General features: G+C 39.4%; 1 protein-coding gene across 1 annotated transcript in view; it reads right to left on the bottom strand.

The window, feature by feature from the left end:
* Positions 1–21,696, bottom strand: part of PRTG (protogenin) — a 77,533-nt gene that overhangs the window by 23,260 nt on the left and 32,577 nt on the right. Inside the window, 6 exon segments of the mRNA XM_050309379.1 lie at positions 12,860–13,048; positions 13,831–14,136; positions 15,137–15,301; positions 18,932–19,179; positions 19,750–19,909; positions 20,460–20,618. Coding sequence (XP_050165336.1) covers positions 12,860–13,048; positions 13,831–14,136; positions 15,137–15,301; positions 18,932–19,179; positions 19,750–19,909; positions 20,460–20,618 — 1,227 coding nt within the window.

Here is a 21,696-nt window from a genome sequence, read left to right as displayed (position 1 = left end):
CCACAGGGATGTAGTTTAATGTCCACACAAAGAAGCATCCAAACAAGAGTAGCCTGAAGGATTTCAGGCTTCCTGAAACTTCTGAAAATCTTTTGCTCTTCTGGCTGACAACACAGCACCTACTATTTATTTTATACTTTGTGGTGTTTTATAAAGACAAAAGTGTATCTTTCCCCCTCTCGGAAATGGATTACAACATTACATGTTTTTAGTGTAGATATTATTTACTACAGGTAAAAACTATGGTACTTTAAAGGATGCCCAGAATAACAATAATAACGAGGAAAGAAAGAAAACACATTTTGCAGAAACTGAAAGAGAATTTTACTGATCGATCTCTTTCTTCAAGAATGTTTTTTTACATGCATAAAGTATTTTCCACAATTATATACATGTGAATTTGGTGTAAATTTTTCCTTTAACATGTTTTTCTTTAACTTTTTTTTTAATAAACAAAATCACTTCTCATAGTAAGCAATGCTACTGTTGTCCAAATGTTTGACCACAGACAAGTTGTAATTTCAGTCTTTTGCCTTACCTACTGTATTTTTGAATAGTTTTGTGAAGAACAAGAATTGAATCCATGTCAAACATTGTGTTAACAAACTGAAAGGTAGAGAGTAAGAGACTAGGAGACTACTCATAATCAAGGTTATTTTTGTTAACTTTCCTAATGCATTCAAGATAAATCCAAGCTATGTCACTATCTTGATTGAAAAAAGGAGAACAAAATTATCTTGATGTAATTCCTCTGTATATGAAGTTTATACAACACTTAGAAAATGGAAACCAGTCTGATGGATTGCTTAAGTAAAATAAACACACTGCTACTTAACTCTTAGCTAGCTATCTTCCTTTGTACAATTAAAAGGGTTCCCTGTCATTAATTCAGCTTTCCAAATGCTGAGTTGAGCCTGCAGTTCGATGAGCATTGTAAAGCAGCATTAGCCAACGCTGCTGCTGACAGAAGCCAGCCTGCCTCCCTCAGCCCCAGCCACAGCCTTGTTCCAGCTTCCCACCGTGTCCCTGCGCTCCCACACAACTGTCAGCAGCGTGCAAGCACAGAGGAGCAGCACAAATTAGCAGGGACAGGCACACAAGGATTGTGGGGTGTTTTCTTCCAGAAGTGCCAGCTTTTGCTACTTCATTGTGCTCAGAGTTAACTTCGATGAATTCTGAGTGCTGAGCAACATCCCAAGGCAACAGAGTGAGCCCCTGGCCAGCTGGTTGGGACATAACACCAGGAATTTGTTTCAGTTTACACAGCCTGGTCAAACTGTGAACCTCAAACCCACCCTCACAAAAACTCCAATGATCAAAAAGTTGTGTTATGAATTTATTAATAAATGACATTTCCCTCAAGGGGGAGCTGTTATCTAATAGACTGAACACAAAGCTGAAAAACTGGACATTTACAGCTCAGTTTTGTCACTGATTTCAGAGATATATCACACTCGGGTTTAACCATCAGTACCTGAGCAGCTCCATGAAAATGGCCCTTCTCTTCCCTGTGTTTCAGGTACCCAGTTTGTAAGACAGGACAGCGAACACTCTTCACCTGTGAAACCCCCAGGAATGCTTACAAAGTGCTGGAAGAACACAGCACGTGTTCTTAGCACAGACAGATGAACACATGTGTGTTATTAGCAGAAAAGTGGAAATACAAGTAACTGCCTAAAGTGGATTTTTGCCACGTGCTCCAGGCAGTGTTTCAGCTGCCCTGCACAAGGGCACAAGAGACAACACAGGCTTGGAGGTCTCACTGGGAGACTCCTCCTGGCTCCAACATGAGGGATAACCCTTCAGAGGCAGATCTTCCAACAGGGAGGCTCAAGGAAAAGAGGGAGGTGTAAACACCGCTGTGTCAACTGGAGTACCCTGGACTTGTGCCTGCACTCTGAATCGTGCCAAGCAATTCACTTTTCTGTCCTACAACCTGACTGCACTTTGGTGCTTTTCTTCAGGTATTTTATTGGGTTGACTGGAAGCATGATCTGGCTGTCATTTCTGAAGGAGAGGGATGACTATCACTGCCCATATGACAGTGACACTCAATCACAGCCCATGTGTGCATCTACTCTGCCTGGATAACATACAATGACTTCATACATCCAAAGCCACCTCTGGGAAAAGTTTTCCAGCACAAATAACAGGCAGGGAGTGCTACAGATACAGGTCTTCTAAGGCAAGTGATCGTCACCAAGGCAACAAGGGGTGATGAGAAACTAAAGACAAAGCAGATGAAGGCAGGTGTGAGAAGCAGAAAGAAGGAAGCCAAGACATGAAGAAAGAAAAAAGGCTAAGTTAGTCTAACACTAGCAATTATCATGAAAATAAAAATTATTACAAAAGACTAACATAGTTAGAGGTATGATTGTGATGGAGAAATGCTGGACTATGCCAAGACAAGGAGGATCAAGAAGATGTCCTATTTTTCTCCCAGCAGTGTCTATATACACATGCAAATACAGACACAGAGCTAAGCAATAGGCTGTGAGCACACCCCTTCCTGCTCCTAAAATATACAAAAGAGAAAGTGAGTAAATGATGGATAAATGGACACAAGGCACAGCAGTGCAACACCTACCCATCTGCCTCTCTTCCCCCACATACATCATCCTACCTACAACGACTTCAAAATATCTCCCCTTCAATTGCCTTAAAAAAAAAATCCCTGGGGGCTGGTACACAGACCACATTTTCAACAGGTATTTGCACACAATACTTTATGTTTCCTCCTCTCTCTGAGTATACAAATGCATCAGTTGGACAAAGAGCCACAGCACACACAAATGGATGCCATGAGAGGCAGAAAACCCAAGTCTTTAACTGATGTACCAAACAGGATCAAGAATGTATTTCTCTGTCCCATCTTCTACAAGAACGTGCAATAGCAAATAGTTTAGTTTTGTAATGATAACCATCTTGAGAAGGGGTACAATATTCAGCTATGATAATGGTAAAAACGCTGTGAAAGTGAGCATAAATGTTGAAATACACTTTTCATGCAAATATTTTTTCTAGTAAGCCTTTTTCCCAGATGGAAAAAGAAGAAGTCACATTTGGAAGAGAAGTTTTACAGCAAGAGCAGCTTCTTCCAACACCAGATTGTTTCTTTCCCCACTTCCTGCATCCCCCCTTCATTTGCCACAGAACTGTGACTCCAGGCAGCCTGAAGAAAACAAACACGGGCTTTATCACAAGTGCATCTTTTCCCAAAATTGAAAAATGCTTCTGTTAGCAATAATGCCTTCATGGCAAATATACAACCAAGGTGTTGTTGAAGGCAGAAAACCTACCAGAAAACGTGTTAGCTTAGCTTTAGAAGTGCATTTACTTATTACTAACACAGAAACTGCAAAGATCCCCATCATTTTACCTTTCCCATACAACTACAGCTGGTAACATGACCCAAAAACAGTTAATGAAAGAAACCACAGGATAAATTAAATTAACATTTTGATCACAACATCTGGATTGTTGTTTAACAACGGAAGAAAATAATAAATAAAAAGAAAAAGGGGGGGGGATAAGAAATGTAACTAGCCCTGTACAGCAAATGTTTTCTTCTGTCCACTCTGAAGTCTCTTTCATGTGTTAATGGTGGCATTTTTTTAAACTCTTCCCCTTTGACTTACTCAGACCTTTAAGGACCTCACACATCTAATGGTTCCTCACATTCACCAAGAACAATCAAGAGAGGTCTGGGGGTTGACATGCAGTATGATTAATGGACAATGTTGATTTAATTTCCTATAACAGGAGTTTTCTCTAAGCTTTCTCCAAGGAGCAGTTTCTTTGCAATCCAGGACTTAAGTATTTTACTAATGAAGTCCAATAAATAGCAAATTAAATAATGCTGTCTCCCAGAGACAAATCCTCTCATTTCAGGAAGGAAAAAAAAATCAACCACCATATCTAAAGTTCTGTTTAAATCTACAAAAGGTTGTATAGCAGGAATGTACTTAGTAGTTCAGTTTTCTGGGGGTTTTTGTCTGGTTTGCTTTATTTTGTTGTTTTGCTTAAGAAACTTTAGTAGTTATCTGGTCATTCCTGCTATTGTTATCTGCTTGCTCGTTTTTAGTTTTAAACAGGGGTACACATTTAACAATTTCCAGTTTCAAGAAATTAGTCTTTATTTATTGGTCACTTTTACTTTATAGCTATCAAAATGTATACTATTACATATTCATTGTAATACTTAGAAACATTTCAAAAGCAACTCTGAGTTTTTTTATTAAAGTAATTTACTACTTTCTGCTTGTAAGGAGTGATCAATATGTCCTTTTCATGAAGCAAATTTTAACCTTCAGCTCCAGCAAAGAACAATGGAACACTATTTGCATACATCCTAACTGTTACTCAATCAACATGACACAATTTCCCAACTGAATTCCCACACAGGTTTAGCTCTAGATGGTGGAATTTCTACCCTGAGAACACAGAGCAGCAGAGAGATTTCCTGCAAGATTCTAATCGCTTTCCCACCACCGAAAAGTTTACCTTCAAACAGTCTGAAGACACAACATATTTTGCTTTACTATAGGCTGGCAAGTTAATCTTGCCAGAGTGCAAAAAATCTCCCCCTCCTACTCGGAAGGCTTTGCAGCACCCCTGATTCCTGTTCTTCAAGTTGTGACACAATTAGTCTGATGTCCCGAGAGAGAAATGCATCCAACCCAGCTATGGGGAGAGCTGACAAAGAGACAGAAATTCTCTCAAAAATAAGCAACAACCCTCCACACTACTGGAGGGGGCCAATGGAAGATCATCTCTCCTGTTGCCTTAGCAAAGCCCCTAACTTTACATCAGTACTGTTAACATTGCCACAAGGCATTGTCCCATGAAACAATGACACTTCCCTCATCCTGACAGCTCACACTATCTCTTTAGAGAGTCGGGCTTAACTGGTCTTAGCACTCTGTTTTGGGTTTTTGAAATACAGTACATTCAATCTTTATTCTGTACTTGAGCATCTACTCCCTCATTGTGTCCTTCCCCTTTAAAGGGCCACTAGCTTGGGAAGTTAAAATGAATTACTGCAAAAGTCAAGGCATGTTTGGATGAGGATGTCAGGACTATTTTCCCAGATAAATGGCTCCAAACTGGAACAGTTCAGTGGGCATGTTCAAGGTTACACAAAAATCTATTAGGAAATCCTTCCGACACACAATCTACCTGTTTCTGAAAGATCTTAGCTGTCTAAGAGAGCAAGAATGCACCTTTCTGACCCAAGATTAAGTGCTTATCATGTTGACAAATTAATAATTTTCCACAAGTTTTAGAGCCATTCCATGACTGCAGTTAATTCAAAGAAAGCCTAGAGATTCCTCTTGGTGTCTGTCTCATAAAACATTTTAATCTTCACCAAAACCAGTTCTGCAGCTAATGCAGATGTTACAGATGTCAGTATTCCAGCACCTACTGAAATTGATTAGTGGCTAAATTGGTAACCCATCGAGAGGCTTGATGGCATCACTTAAAAATGACAAATACATTAAACATTAATTAAAGCTTTCCATTACAAATGCACTGTATGAAAGTAACGTTTACTTTCAAAAACAAAAATACAGGCAGAAGTAACTGTGATGTGAAACTTAAATGCCATCAGAAAACATACACGACAAGGTAACCTTTCTTTAAGAACAAAAATTCAGGTGAAAATATGTAATTATGATACACATCTGCAATATTGCACGATGCAAGACAAATAATGGCAGAACTACACAGGAAGGAAGGCACTGCAGCTTTTTACAGATGTGGCACTTGAACTGCATAAAAACTATGCAGCATTAGCTGCTGAGAGTTAACTGGCTGCTCCCCAGCAAATCTGCTCAGAACAAGCTGATATTTATCTAGGATTCCCACTCAGTCGTGTGCAAGAGTGCTTAACTAAAGCTGAGCCCAAGACACAGTTGTTGTAATGGATGCCATGCCAATAAGCTCCAACAAAGGGCCACAAAGTTCAGCCCCAGCTTCAGTTTTGCTCAGTAAAAATTCAATTTACAACCTGAGTGAATCAATTTTTCACCTAAACAGAGCAGTGTAGTATTTTTCTTCCATAAGGGAGGCATGAACCAAGTGGAGTCTGTGAATCTATGTCTGGTCACCTCATGTCAGCAGATTTGTGCTGTGAAACCTCCTGACATTCCCAGTGCACCCCAGCTGCACATGGACCAACAAGTACACGACCAGCAACACTACACAAAACAGAGGTTTGATGCCTTCCCTGCCTCTGCCACTCAGCCTAGTTCTTCCACAAGCAAGAACAGTAAATCTCAACCTAAAAGGAGTTCTCTGCTACAAACAGATTTAGAGGGATGACTAGCACTGACATATACACTGGAAACAAAACACAGTGCATTTACAGTATGTAAATCACAACAAAACAGAAAATGCAGTTTGATCTCTATTTACGCTTACAACCTGTAAAATGCAACATGGTTAATTTCATGAAAGAAGTTAAATCCTATCAAAGTAGCATTTGCTTTGATATTTTGCCAGTTAAAAAACTTAAAGAGTAATAAAGTCCCTTCCACTCTCTCTTTTAATCTGTGATCTACCTTTCAAAACCTGGAAGAAAAAAAAATGATATGCAGATATGCCACATCTGCATTTGGAAGACAGACTCATTTAGAGTGGTGACAGGTCTGCCTTTCATGATTATGAAGCAAGGAATGCGTGTCTCTTGTTTATCGACGTGCAGCAGAACCCCACTATCACAGCAGGACTAGGCAAGGGCTCGGGTTTGTTCACTACAAATATACATAATCTGTCATGTCTGCAAAAGAGAAAGAGGTCACAGTTAGGGGAGGAAGAGGCTGATTTTAAACACCGTCAGTTTACTTCTAGGGCTTTTGGTTTTATTACTGTGCAGTACAAGCGATTCCTCCTCCCCTCTATCGGCAAATCCCTTATGTTTTAGCTGATAAGTAGTAGTAGCAAACCTGTTATACACAATCAGGAGAATTGACAGATAAGAGGTTTAGTTTAAGGATGTAATCAGCGTGAGTAAACACTAGACTGACCCAGCTGTAAACAGTGGAAATAAATGATAATATTTGTCCTGGTCACCTACTGAGCTATTAGACACTTTCCACTATGTAGCAATGTAAATATAATGACTACAGTATATACAGCAGACAGTGCTATCATCTGGTTTTCTAAGCAACAAAGCTGAGCTTTTAGTTGATCTTTATTAAGAACTAAAGTAATTTCTAATTTTTTTTTTTAACGGAGCTGTCTCCAGCAGAGCATTCCATTAACCCTGAATGTCTGATCTGATATAAAATACCTCAAGCAAAAAAAGCAAAAACATTTGAAAACAGCTAACAATCAAATAATTTAAAAAAAAAAGGAATGTTCCTCAAGAAAGACCTGTGTTTCTTTCACATCATTTCATGAAACTGTAGGAATGCCTTGCTCCTTGAATTTGTATGGGAATCACAAGCTAAATTTCAATAGTAACTTATAACCAAAAAGCAGTTTCAACTCCCCCCCTCCAATTCCAAGTATCCCAGAATTCTCAGATTCAAATATGTGAGACTACATTTTGACACCAACAAAACACAAAATAAAACTGAAATTATAGTCCTAACTATCAGAAATAACTACATCAACACATTAAATGTTCTTACAATGTTCCTTCTCTACTCAGTAGTACAGCATTTGAAGTTCTTAATAAGAAAGATATCAGCAGAGCTGTCCAAGATGACATTAAGTTTTTAAAACTTACATTTTTCCAGTACATTCACTTGCAATATGATACAAATGAAACCACTATGTCCTATCTGACCATCATATCAACTGCTTTATGAAAACTGATAAGCACTTTTACAGAATCATTACCAGAGGCGCTTGGGTGACACACATCAGGCAGTTTAATTGGAGGAATTCTTTGCATTGACTCTTCTTACACACCCTTATTTAATTTCTATAGACTGCAGAATGACCTTGTCATCTTTGCTGCCCCAGAGTAAAGCTTAGCTACAGTCATGGTTGTAACGTGATATAAATAGATCCAGGGGAAATGAAACAACTGAAGGCCAAGTCTCTGGGGGAACCCCAAGTGTTGTAGGTAGTTGGCTAATTCTTCAGCAGAAGCCCCCTTTCCAAAGGGGAACGTCGTGCAGGGTCACAAAATGTGCCTTTGTGTCATTTAGATCTTGACAAATTCTTCACTTGGAAATTTTGTCCAAGTCAAGGAAGGCAGAGAAATGCACTTCGCTCTATTTCTCCTCTCTGCAACTGGAAAGAGGTAGGACACAGAAGAGCTTTCAGGCAGAGAAGTTTCTCCTGAGTAAGGCCAAACTTTTTGGAGTAAATGACACAAATGAGTCTGACAGAATCTAATTATTTTTACAAAAGCACTGGACTGGGAACAGGGTAATGTAAAACTGCAGTACCAGGAGAAGCAGCACAGGGTTATGATGCAGCTCATGTTAAACAGCTTAGATGACCCCATCAGCAGAGAAGAAGCTTTCCCAGAGAGAAAGACTGTGGTGCCTCCAAGCCTCTCAGGAATCACCAAGGAATTTATTCATTTAATTATTTATTTTAAGCAGATACACTCCAATCACTTGGTAGCTTCTCCCATTCCCCTGCAGCCCCAAGCTCTGGGGAGCCAGCAGCACTCCTGGGGGCTGCAGCTCCCAGCACAGGACACTCCACTCCACACACAGGCTCTCCTGGGGAGGGGCTTTCTCCAGGGAAAGGAGGAGATTTGTGTGCTCCCCGTGCTCAAGGCATTTTCACCAAAGCCAACAGACCAGTTTTTCCATCCCCTGAGGTGTCTGTGTGAAAATGGTGATGTGCTGCGATATCATCACAGCAGAGACAAAAGAGCACCTCCAGTGTGTACACATCTCTGCCACTGCCCGCTGCCCTCAGGGCTTCCTGTGCATTTAGAGAGACCCGTTTGCCTTGCCATCAGAGAGCAACTTTCTGAAATCCTCACTGTCACTCCATCCCTGAAGGTGGGACACCCTCCAGACAGCAACTGTGGGAGAAGGAATGGTAGGTAGAAGGAATTCTTGCTTCCCTCCCTCCCTCCAAGCACAGAAGGTAGGAACATGTTGCAATCCCCCATCACCACTGGCATTCATTTAATTAATTGCCAGCATGATAAGAACTGAAAAGTGAAGTTCAGAAAGGGGAACTTCCAGGCAGCTTGAAGAACAGCGTTCTTGTGTTACAGCATCAGAATTGATCACACTTGCTTCAGTTTGATAACCAAGAAGTTGAATTTGATGTTATCCTCCCAGATAAGCTTCAAATGGGTTCTTGTGAGTCACTGCCCTTCTTGTACAGGCTCCAACTTCCTACCAGTCATACAGCTGCAAATACAGTGAGCCCTGACAGGCAAACAGTCCACTTAGCACAGTAGTGAGCACCATGGAGCCACAGATGAGACTGCACATAAAATACTCTTTGAAAAAAATAATTTGAACACATTTAAAGGGGGTGATGAGCTTCTCTGGACACTCTCTTCATTTTAACTTTCAAATTTTGCCAATTCCACACCAAACTCTTCCACCAGGAAAACTCACTTCAACTTCTGAACACATGTATCCTGAACCATTACAGGAACAGAACCTGTACCAGCAGACTCATCAAATTTCACAGTGAAAGACTTTCTGTAAGGAAAAAATTTCTAGGCTAGGAGGAAGCAAAGGGGGAATTAAAAATAGAGGCAAAAATGCATGGTATGCACCCAAGGGTCTGCTCCTGTGGCAAATTCAAGTAATAATGGAATTTTACACTGGACTAGGAAATGGCCTGCTATTGAAAAATAAATGCCAAGACCTTTAACACAAACAAATGTCTATGTGAAACTGTGGATATTTATTTTGAGAATGGCAGCCCTGACTCTGATCAGATCATTTAATTCTATTTACGTGGTGACTATCATACTAAATAATCCCCTTTAAAAATACACAGAGGCAACAGGGTAGACCTACAACGGAGTAAGAGAGGTCAGTTCTCAGAAAACAAGGTAGGAACCAACAAGAGACTAAAATATGCAGCATAACATTCATATTGCTACATTTCATGTTCAATCACTGTAATCTATTTCACACTAGCACTGATGATTCTGCTTTACCTGTCATAATTATCCTTCCATCAAGAGTCCTGTAGTCATTTGCAATCACTTACAGTACTTATATCAATGCTATCAACAATCAAGGCAATCAACAGTGCTTATCATAACAATGCTAATATTCTCTTTGATTAGACAATATTATGAATTCTCACTTTGTGATGCACTTCAAATGCCACAAAGTGAACTGTCTTATTTAAACACACAGATTTTGCCCAACTGGTATTTGTACCAATGTCTGCAAAAGTTCCATGGACTGATGTATTGACATGCTCCAAGTGTCACTAGAAGTCTATTTGCAGTTTATTAACTATGCAAAAGAACAGGGTACAGTAGAGTAGCCTTAGGTCATGACAAACTAAGAGATAAAGAGGGAGCGTTTGGAAGTCACATAAATTCACTGGCAACAGATAATGCATGAGCAACTGCTCCATCTTAGCCACTGGGAACCACCCAGGACTATTACTGCATTCTTCCAAATTAGGAATAATCTTTCCTTTTGACCATGTTATCCAACACATATGAAACCAGAAATCTTAAAAGACACCTTTCCCCTTCAAGTTTCATACTTGCAGTATTCTACTAAATCCTGTAGCTCATAATGAAGACATTTATTTTAAAGAGGCTGTCAATAAATCAGTAGTTTAGTGTCCTCAGGAGAGGCAAATGGATGACAGAACATTAGTCCTTGAAGTCTCTGCCCAGTTCATGAAGGATCAGTTTACCATAGGTACAAAACCCAGTGCATGGCTTGCCTTGTTTTATCTCAAATTCTACCAGGTAGGACCACTTCCTAATAACTAATAATTTTTACATGCATGCATAAATGTCCTAGTCCAAATTACTTAGATTATTCACATAAAATTTAAAAAGTGCAAATCAATCCCTTTTAAATGTGTGGATATTGCTACAGTCTTCATGGGTTTATATGTTGCAGACAATTCTACCTGTTACATTCTCTACATGTGCAGCTGCCAGAGGCAGAAGAAGGTTGGCTGTGTACTGTTTTCTAAGAAATAATTTAGCATGCACAAGAATTTCAAACAGGCAGCTTGGCAATGGGCAAACACAGCAGCCAGACAGGCACTATCACCATGAGAACTTTGCTCACTGTATGAACTTTCCAAGCTTCAGCATATTTAATCATCTTAGCAGTTGAAAATCATGACCTAATCAAATTTCCTGTGTTGAGTCTCTTGTAGCTGTAGCATTGAGTGCCTTCAAAAACAAAAATAAGAAAACAGCGAAGAAACTTACATATGAAAACTTCCCATATTTGATATACACTTCAAATAACTCAATACATCCCATTAAAAAGAAAAAAATTACTACTACTAAATTTACTTGAAAAAAATGCTCTCCAGTGGACCTAACCTACAGCAGCATGAATTATGTAGGTGCAAAGAATATAAATTATGGCAATCAGATTATATGTTTTGGTCACCACATTTAGATACTGAGAATTATGATAAAGAATTAATATCAACACATCATGTGCACCATGACTGAATAGTTAACTCAAGCATATGAATTCCTCCTTCTTGCAATTCAGTTAACTGTGTGTTAACTGATCATATGAAAGTTGCAATTTGCCAAACTCACTTTTCTTTCATTTTCTCCTGTCTACATGGAAAGAAAAAACAGTAAAAACACATAGATAATATATATTTGAACATAATTCTGTAAAATAGTATTTTAATCTGAGGAAGATTAGTGTAGTGAGAAAATCCATATGATGTAGATCACAGTCAATAAATTTCTGTGTGTCTGAAATTACTGCTTTGTAATTCCATAGCAAGAAGAGGAAAAAATTATTCATTTCTGTCCTAGGACACACAGACATCACATCCTTTCAATCCAACGATGCTCTTTTGTCTCAGCTCTGTTAAACAGTCAGCCACTGCCAGATGCTCTGGATAGAAATGGTCACAGATGGTCAGCTGTCCAGTTAACAGACCAGGATGCTCTCCTCAAATCTTCCCTAAAACAGGATCTCAACTGTATTCAGCAGATGAGAATATCTGAGCATGGTCAAGAGGCCATTTGACCTAGTTAAGACTGCAGGTCAATTTTGATAATTTAGTCAAGATTAATTCTCCACAATACCCCTAAGTAAACTATCTCAACAGTCAGGTGATCAATGGAAAGACTCCAGTGGGACTCGGCAAGTTCTGTGCCCTAATCTTTGTGCTCAGTCCTGCAAATATTTACTGGTACTCCTTAAAATTATTAACAGAATAATAACATGCACAAGGGCTACTTGCTACCATGGTAAACAAGCAGTGCTTGTTGTGCAGGATGGCTGTGACAAAGGCTACAAATGACAGAGAAATACGCTAGAAATACCAGAGAAAAATCTTCGGTATGTTGAATTCATCTTTCACTGTTCCTAAATCAGGCATAAATACAAAAAGGCATATTAAAATGCATATTAAAAATGCATTTTAAAATAATGCATATTAAAAAGAGATGTTATTTACTACCAGTATTTACTAACTACAAGCTCTGTATCTTGTGATAAGCAGCTGGGTGTCCTTTTTCCAAATCACACAAGATTTACAAGATCTGGTTATCTCAGTATTGTGCAACGCACATTTTGCGAGAGGATTATTCCCTCGGCAGCCCAACTCCAGCTTGCAAAGCTTATTGCTGGGAAAATAGATGGCCAAACCAACGTTGCTGCCCTGCAGGTCTAGTGATTCAAGCTCTCTCCGATGTCGCTGTCTCCCAAAACAGATGAGAAATATTTTATATACTCACCTAAACCACTGACAGTGTATTCAAGATCACTGGCATCCAACAGAATGGGCCCGTTCTCCTGCTGCCCCTCTTCCTTGTAATACAGCTTGTACCCCTGCACAGCTGCCGTGTCCTCAGAGTCCTGCTGCCACTGCACTGAAATGGTCGTGCAGTTCATGGGCTCCAAACGCAGCTCGGGAGACTTTGGTGCTGGTTTTAGAGAGATTTACATAATAGTCTTATATTTTAGAAATAACTATTTTTCATGCAAAAATCTGGGTGCCCATAAGTCCAAAGTTCCCTCACGACTTTGATTCTAACTCGTGTGTATTTACCTTATTATTTCTTTCTTATAATGTCTGGCTCCCTATAACCTAAACTAACAAATTAATTTAGGATAAAACAGAATACTAACAGCTTTTAATTCCACACCTTAATAAATAAATAAATACATTTATAAGATATTTTTAAAGAAGAATAAAAACACTCCAAAGATAGTTATAAAATTACCTCCTGTTTTAAAGTGAGACAGAGCAAATGTGAATTCAAATCTACGTATTTTTCAAGCTATTCATGCAAAGTTGAATGCTCTTCTGCATGACATTATTAAATAATAATGTAATCCAAAGCTCAATTTTAACAACTCAAATCAGAGTTGAGTTGACTTCAAATATCAAGTCAATTTGCATATTCAAAACATTCGTGCATTTTGCTTATAATACAGACTCACATGCACCAACTCAGACCCTTTAAGTACCTATACACACTGCTAATGTGAAATGTCCCACTTGGCAGAAATGTATTTTACACTGAACAAAATGGAAGCTTTAGTCCATGTTTGCAAGCTGATCAAATGTTTTAGCTTGTAGACTCATTTTCTTCTGTTCTATTTAATTTGAAATTAAAAAAAAAAAAAAAAAAAAAAAACCAAACAAACACCCATCAACAACCTCAGAAGCCACTGGTGCTCAGTGCAAAGTATGTTGAGTTACCTTTCACACTTGTAGCTTTGGGAGTTCGGTGCGAAGTCCACAAAGACGCCTCTCCCCAGCCAATCCTTGTTGCAGCAGTGATACGAACCAAGTACACACTGTCAGGCTTCAGGCCTTCAAGGAGATACTCATCTGCAGTCCCTGGAAGCTCTAGGACCTGGATTTTGGTCTCTGTGCTGAGGCGGAAGGACAGACGGTACAGGACGACCTGACCTCTCCTGTATTTTGCAGGAATTGGCAGCCAAGATATCAGAATATCTGTGGGACTCCTGCTCGTCAAACTGATTTCAGGAGCTCTCAAGGGAACTGAAAAGGGCAAGATAAAGCTTCTGAGCTCAGGGAAAAAAAGATGGAAAATTCTCACCTGACACCTTGGCCTATGCTGAGGTGCCAGTACTGTAAGAGTAAATAATCCAACAAGTCTTGCAGATTCTTGTTTGGGGATAACTTTACACTTCTCATACTTCTCACCTATAGCCTAAGCAAGCTTTTTTCTGTAAGGCCCTCAACATTTTCTTCTCTTATTGCTGCCAGCAGTAATCAGCACCTTAGTGGTCCGAAAACTGCCTCTCAAGGTCAGATGCAGCAGCTCAAACTGAGTCAGGACAACCACCCGTACTGTCACAGACTCGGTGCATGTTTTCTTCCACCAACCATGTAATGAGGGTTGTAACTCCTGACAAAGAGACAGGCAGACAACTGGAACTGGCAGTGTTCCACACTGCCAAAGCTTAACCCTGTCAGAATTTATTAATCAGTTCTAATGCACTACACTAAACAGTTTGTTGTTGCCATGATGTTCAGATTAATTAAATGCCTTCAAAGAAATAAGTAGGGTCTTTTATGACATTCCAGTTCTACTAGAAAGCACATAGACACAAAAAAAAACAAACCAAAAGATTTGGAGGGGTTTTGTGTATAGTAAATTCATATTTCAAATTTTCCTACAGCATCTGCAAAAAAACGCAGTAGGTGCGAACTTTGATCCACATTTCAGTCATAGATACTAAATCCTAGGTTACTGTCAAATTCTCAACATCACGAGAGTTCCTAAAGATCTAGAATAGTCATTAACACGATTTAATGAAATGTCTTTCAAGATACAAAAAGGCTCCATGTAATATACACCGTTGTCAGAAGGTTATTTTACTCTCATTCCTGTCATTAGCTGGCTGGCTTGCACAGTGTGTATGCAGAAGTCTCACTGGTATCAATGGAAATTTGAGGTCCTCAAGAACTGTTAGAACTGGATTTCACATTTCTATTCAATACAAATAAAAATGTTCACCAAAATAATTTGTCTTACCATCTTCAAGGGTGTGCTGAGTCACATGATCTGACATCTGACTGGCTCCCAGAGGCATATAAGCTACAATATAGAAGGTGTAGTTGCTGGCTGGCTCCAAGTCATCAATAATGTAATGGGTTGTATCATTTCCAATGACCACTTGGTACTCCTCATTATTTAAACCTGGCATAAAACAAGGGTTAGACAATCAAAAACTCCTGAAAATCCTCAAACATCACAGTATCTTGGCTTTCAGATCTTACAAAGTAAATGTCCCTTTTTCCCCAGCATACCTTTATGTTTTCAGCCCTACTAAGTAAAAGCTCTCTCATGCTCAGGAGTAACTGTGCCTTGCTGTGGTGCAGGTTATGGTGTTTCAGGCTTTTGCTGAATAAGGGATGCTGAATGCAACTCTAAACCCTATTTAGAATTAGTCACAACAAACTGTGTCCCATGTACAGTAACACAACAAGCTCTAATAGCCTTATCATTCATACCGAGCTTCTAAATCTATTTGTTTAGAATCAGGGAGGTTTTTTCAAAACCTATTTACAAAGCCTTTCTATAGCACACTGTGAGGAACGTGAAGGTTTCACTCCATCAAAAACCAAACAAACAACCCCCTCCCCAAAAGAAACAAGCAGAAAGAATTTATTCAGCAAAAGGATCTCATTTTAGCCCTGCGATTTCTATATACGTTTGATTGACACGGGGTTTTTTCTTTAATTTGGAGAAAGGCCAGTAAGAACAGACCAGAATGAGCTTCAAAAATGTTTGGCTCCTTAGCAAGTTGTTACAAAAGAAAGAAGAAAAAAAAAAAGGAAAAAAATTGTCAGCAATTCACATTAAAATATGCATAGCAATGCAGGCAGCAGTCCTTGTCTTTGTTGGGCTTTATCCCATAGAGGAGGGCTATGAAGTGGACCAAGTGTGGTGAAAGCTGCTGTGTTAACGAACAATTCACACCAAGTGCATGTCACCTTAATCAAAACTCTGTAAGAGCCAGCTCCTCCTCTTCACCACTGAATTTATAAACAAAACGAAAGGCAAATTCCACCATTAAGTTTTCCCACATTTATGAATTAACTTGATAGCATTTTAATTAGACAAGATTACGAGCATCTCACAACAGACTAGTTAATGGCTTGTTAATTAGGAATTGCAAGGCACGATTTCTGACCTGCTAAACAAGATCCTTGAGCTCAAATTAAAAGGACTTGTTCTCTCATTGAATGGATTGCTAGGCCTCATGCAGAGGCCCTAATGAAACAGCCATAATAGAGAACAAGGCTTGCCTTCCACCACAATCAGTGTTCCCTTTGTGCCTTTTCTAAATCACTAACAAGGAATTAACACACTCCAACATGCACGCTCATCAGACCCTTATTCTTCTTGCTACTATGACCCCGATTTGAATGTAAAATATTCTGCTAAAAGAAACAAAAAACAAAAACACAAAACCCACACCTGTTAGTTTCTTCGACTAACTTGATTAAAACACTAACTTTTTTTTTTGGGGTAATAGGGAAGAGGACGTGAACTTGTTTTTACAGTGAAACATCAGAATATTCAGGTTGTGAAATTTAATGATGAGTGATGGTATCTTTTGTAATCAAAGCACCTACCACACTGTGAAGTCTACAAAAAAATCACAAAACTGCATATCATTCACGCATTACCCATTTTTGCTTTCTGTTTAAAAGTTTATGGAATTATAAAGCATCGGTACAACTCAGGAGACTTAGCAAGCACTGTTTTCCTTCGGCAATACTATGTTTTCACTCACACTTTCAAATGAGGTTCCTAACAAAAACAAGAGGGCAATACATGAACATAAATGTGTAAGGAAAAAAGTTACACATGAGATGCTCTGAGCAAGATAAAATCTACTTACGTCAGACATCTCTGATACCATTTTTAACCTTTATTAGGGTCAGAAACAGGGTGTGAGAGTGGAATGGGGAAAGACAAGCTGAAAGGAATAACGAAAGCAATATATTCATACAAAATATTTACATTAATAAATAATAATCCAGAGCCTTTGAAGCTCAGCTTTTTTTTCTACGAAATGAGACAAAAGTGGTTTTTTATGTTCTGATGCAAATTTCTGGTACTACACAATCATGTTCCCAAATTAAAAATGCATGCAGATCATCTACATTTTGAATCCCACCACTGTAATTACACCTCTTGATACAGCCCTCTCCACTCTTTCTGTGTGTGCATTTCTTCACTAACATTAAATAAAGTAAATATCACAAGACAGTCAGGAAAGATGAAAAAAATGGGTAGTTGAAAAAGCAAGTTCAAATAAATCAGAGGTTTCTGTTTGGTTGGTTGCTTTTGCTTGAAGTTTGTTTTGTTTCTTAAACCAAGACAAGCTACAATCTCATTTCACAAAATACAACCTTTGGATAAGCAAGTAAGTAAAGCAGGGATTGCAAAACGGTTTTGCAGAAAACATTCCAGAAGATACCTCCTTTCACTACTGTGCAAGAGTATTTCCTGCACAAATACACACTTCCCTAAGGACAGTTTTGCAGTTTTCTTTGAAGTTACCTGGTCTCTGCTCTCTACAATTATTCAGATAACTTATCTAGTGTGACTTTATTCATATTAGCTTTAAAAGGGGATTGTGAGCACAATACCTCAGTGACTGAAAGAGTAGGGGGTAATTTCCCACACCTCTTGTCCTCATTATCTTTTAAAACTCTTTCCTTCCTTCCTTCCTTCAGACAAAATTCTCTTGTGTCCTGAAATATCCCACTTGCAAAAGCAAAGGCAGCTATTCCTGCATCAGTATTAGAGTAATTAAGCTGTCCTTCCTGTCCTCTGCTTAGCAGATGGCAGGCTGGTATTCCACACAGAGCTGAGCATCTGCAGTCCTGTCCTTCAATAAACCACTTACTGAATAGAAATGGAAACAGAAATCACTCCTACAAAACAGAGCTGCATTGCACCTTACTTTAAGCACCTAACAATTTTTCAAGTAATTTATCAATCACTTCTGCTTTTGAACAATGGCTGTTGCCTACCACCTTAGATGTATCTTAAAGCAATTATATAATAATAAGGAATTTTATAGTGTCTAGTTACTCTTTTTATTCCAACTACTCATTCCCTTTTATAGAGGAATTTGTACATAATTTCAGAGACTGGGATAAACCACTCATGGCTATTCAGCACATTTTAGTGTTTGATTACACTTTTCTCATTACAGAAGACCAAAGGTGAAAGGAGAGTGGATTTTACCACTCGGCCAATATTCATTCTAAGAGAAGGTAGTCAGGACAAGTATTCTACTCCAAAATACATGAAAGCCAGTAAAGTCACAAGAATTTGGGGATCTAGACAAGAGAGAAGTCTGTGGGGAAAAGTTCAACTCTGTCAGTCTATAAGGACTCTGCTGTGTGCTCTGTTCTTCCCCGCCAAGCACACACAGAAGAGAGTAGGCAGAAGCTCCTGCTGAGGACAGAGGGAAATCCACATAGCAGTATGAAGGCCCCAGGTTTTAAAGTCCATTCCTAACTTTAGAACCTGCTCACTGGAGCCATCAGACAAGGGTGAGTTGGAAGAACACGCAGTCCCACAAAATGAGACGATGGGGCAAAGGCATTTTTCCCTAAGTGTGACTGTTGATCACAATATGCAGGTATACACTGCTGTATATATATATATATATATATATATATACACACACCTCTGATGCAGCCCTGGATACAAACCATTCAAATCTGACAGTCTTTGCAGGGACATTCAAGTTCTTCCTGTCACACACAAATCACTAGACAGTATTTCAATCCAGCTGCTTACCTTCTGCTTTCATGTAATGCACCGAGTATGCAATCACTTTGTCCGAGTTATAGAGCGGCCTCTCCCACGCCAGCAGGATTGCTGAGCTCGACATGGTTTCAGCATGGACGTTGTAAGGTGCACTGGGCCTGTCTTCTGACATAACTACAGTAAGTCTGGCCCTGGAGAGAATAGATCCCTGGCTGTTCTCAGCCATGCACTGGTAAATGGCATCATCCTCAGGAATGATCTGGTTAATCACCAATTTACTGGATCCAAAAGGAAGAAAAAAGTGAAAAAAAGCGCTCGCATCTTGGATAAACTTAGCTCTACATAATGCAACAACAGTTATGTTTGCCTCTGCTTCCTAAGTTGAGTGCCACAAACTCTTCTATTAGAAATGGACGTGCAGCTGTGAAATTTAGCAGCTTGAAGTGTTCCTCAAGACCAGCCATGTTTCTGTTTATGCCTCCAAAGCCAGGCATAATGAAAACAAATCTGCACATCTGTTCCCTCCCTGCAAAAAGCAGAACCTTAAGCTGCTAACTCTACAGAAGTAGTAGCAATATTCTGCTTCACTCTGTACATATCTGAAGTAACTCTGTGGTGAAACTTCAGTCCTGCCCACTCACCCTGCCTGATAATGCAATAATCACATAAGCTTTACTGATTTTAGGTGTTGACTAATCTGCATTCCTTCTGCCAAGGAAATGCCCATAACTACATTTAATGTCTGATATACTTGTGTTATATCTTGATTGGCTACATTTAGTTACTGGAATTTCATCTTTTGGTAGCACATCACTAGCACAGCTCTCCTACAGTAATTACAGTCTTACCTGTTGTACATTTTTATTCTACCATTGGAATGTATTCTCCTTCCATTTTTTAACCATGAAATTTTGGGGGCAGGATTTCCTTCTGCCTGACAAGCAAAACGAGCAGTACCAGCTCTAGGCCTTGTTAAGCTTTCCGGCCATTCCACGAATGAAGGTGGAGCTACAGATAAGTAACAAGGAGAAAGAATAATATTAAAAAAATTGAGCCCCAAAAATACAAGGACAGTCATAAAAATAATTAATTTTCTACACACAAGCCTCTCTCCTCAGGCCTCTCATATACACATATACCCATGCAAAAAGCACCTTCCTTATAAACAAAGCACATTTAAGGACACAGACTATCTGCACAGATAGTGGTATTTCTACTCATGCATTTATCCATAGAAACAAATCAAACTTCAGCCTATGGCATCTTGAAGTATATTACATATTTCTACTTGGCTATAGAATCCTTTTCTGTGTTGAAAGCCAGAGCAAACATTGCACCTGAGTACCTCCAAGTGCCAGTTCACGACTCAGACGCTGAGTATCTGACACTTCTCATCTAAGTCAACAGAGAGAAGAAGGCAGCCACAGTTCTGTGATCTGTTTCACCTCTACTGTCTTTCCTTGTGTGATGTTTCAGATAAGAAGCGAGCCCAGTATATAGCAGAGCTCAGAAATACAGACACAGGATGTTAAACACACTGACAATCGAGGCAGCTTACCCAGCACGGTGAGAGTTGCCATCGCCACCGTGAAGTTCCGTGTGCCTGGAATGGTGGCCCGGCAGACGTACACACCTGCGTGCTGCACCTTCACGTCAGAGATCATGAGGTTCCCGTTGCCGAGGACACGGGTATTGAACACATCAATGGACTTATGGTCTGTTTGGGAGAGCAGCAGCAGTGGGTCACAAGGCTGTTCAACGTGTCTAAAGACTTTCACTAAATAGGGCTGTCTAGGCAGTAATAGCATAGGTTAGAGTTTACAAGTCAAAAGATGCAATCACAGATGGACTTGCAGAGGTTTTGATTTTGCATTGACTTTGCTCTTCACTCCAGTTATCTGACCATTCAGATGGTTGGGCCTCACCACTTTGTAAGTGGTTTATAACCAAAATTCACCATCACAGCTAAAAAACTAATGTCATTTTCCCAATTAGACTCCTCAGTTGCCCTGCACTGTGATTCAGTTCTTCACTACCAACATCCACATCATCTTTACAAACAGTGATCATCCATCTCTGAATTATGCTGTGGATAAAATCAGTATATTTGATTACAATGTTTTTTCTTCTATTTTCACAGTAAATGCTCTATGACTGTTAGGGAAACTTTTTTCTTACTTGTTTGTCTATAAGAGCCACTGAATCAAACAGGAAAGAAACATTTATTTTTCACACTTTTAGAAATAAAAATGGGGGAAAAAACTTCTCATAATTTGCTTCTACACGTCAGAATAAAAACAAAGGTAGTTTTCATGAAAAAAATGCAATGCACTGCTGACTGTTATTATTCTTACTGCCTCCCTCTTCTCCTCTTCCAGGCAGACTATTCTGGTTTTGTCTACAACTACTCATAGTCAAATGGCCCATTAACACAAGGTCCAAACCACATTCACATAGTGCTTCTAAGAAGAAGAGTGAGAGAAACATTTACAGGATTGTTTCACAGGATGCAACCACCCCAACCTGCCCTAACTCACCACTGATCCTACTCCAGTCACAGACCCCTGGAGGTCACCACCCTCCCTGTCTCTTTGCCCACCCTGGCTGGCTCAGTGAGGGACTGGCAGGAGAAACAGAGTCTAAAGCCTCAGGAAACCTTGGGGCTTCTTAAAAGCAGCATGGAACTAAAAGTGTTTCACTTATCCTACCCCAGCCTACTACATGAAGCCTCAGAACAGGAACCTAATTGCTCAAATCCTTTCTTTCCAGCTTCACGTCCTCTCCACAGGCTGAAG

Source organism: Myiozetetes cayanensis, unplaced genomic scaffold (assembly GCF_022539395.1).
Source record: "Myiozetetes cayanensis isolate MyiCay16 unplaced genomic scaffold, myiCay2020 scf14, whole genome shotgun sequence".
Classification (NCBI taxonomy): domain Eukaryota; kingdom Metazoa; phylum Chordata; class Aves; order Passeriformes; family Tyrannidae; genus Myiozetetes; species Myiozetetes cayanensis.
Note: the sequence above shows the minus strand (reverse complement) of the source record. Positions and strands in the feature narration are given on the sequence as shown.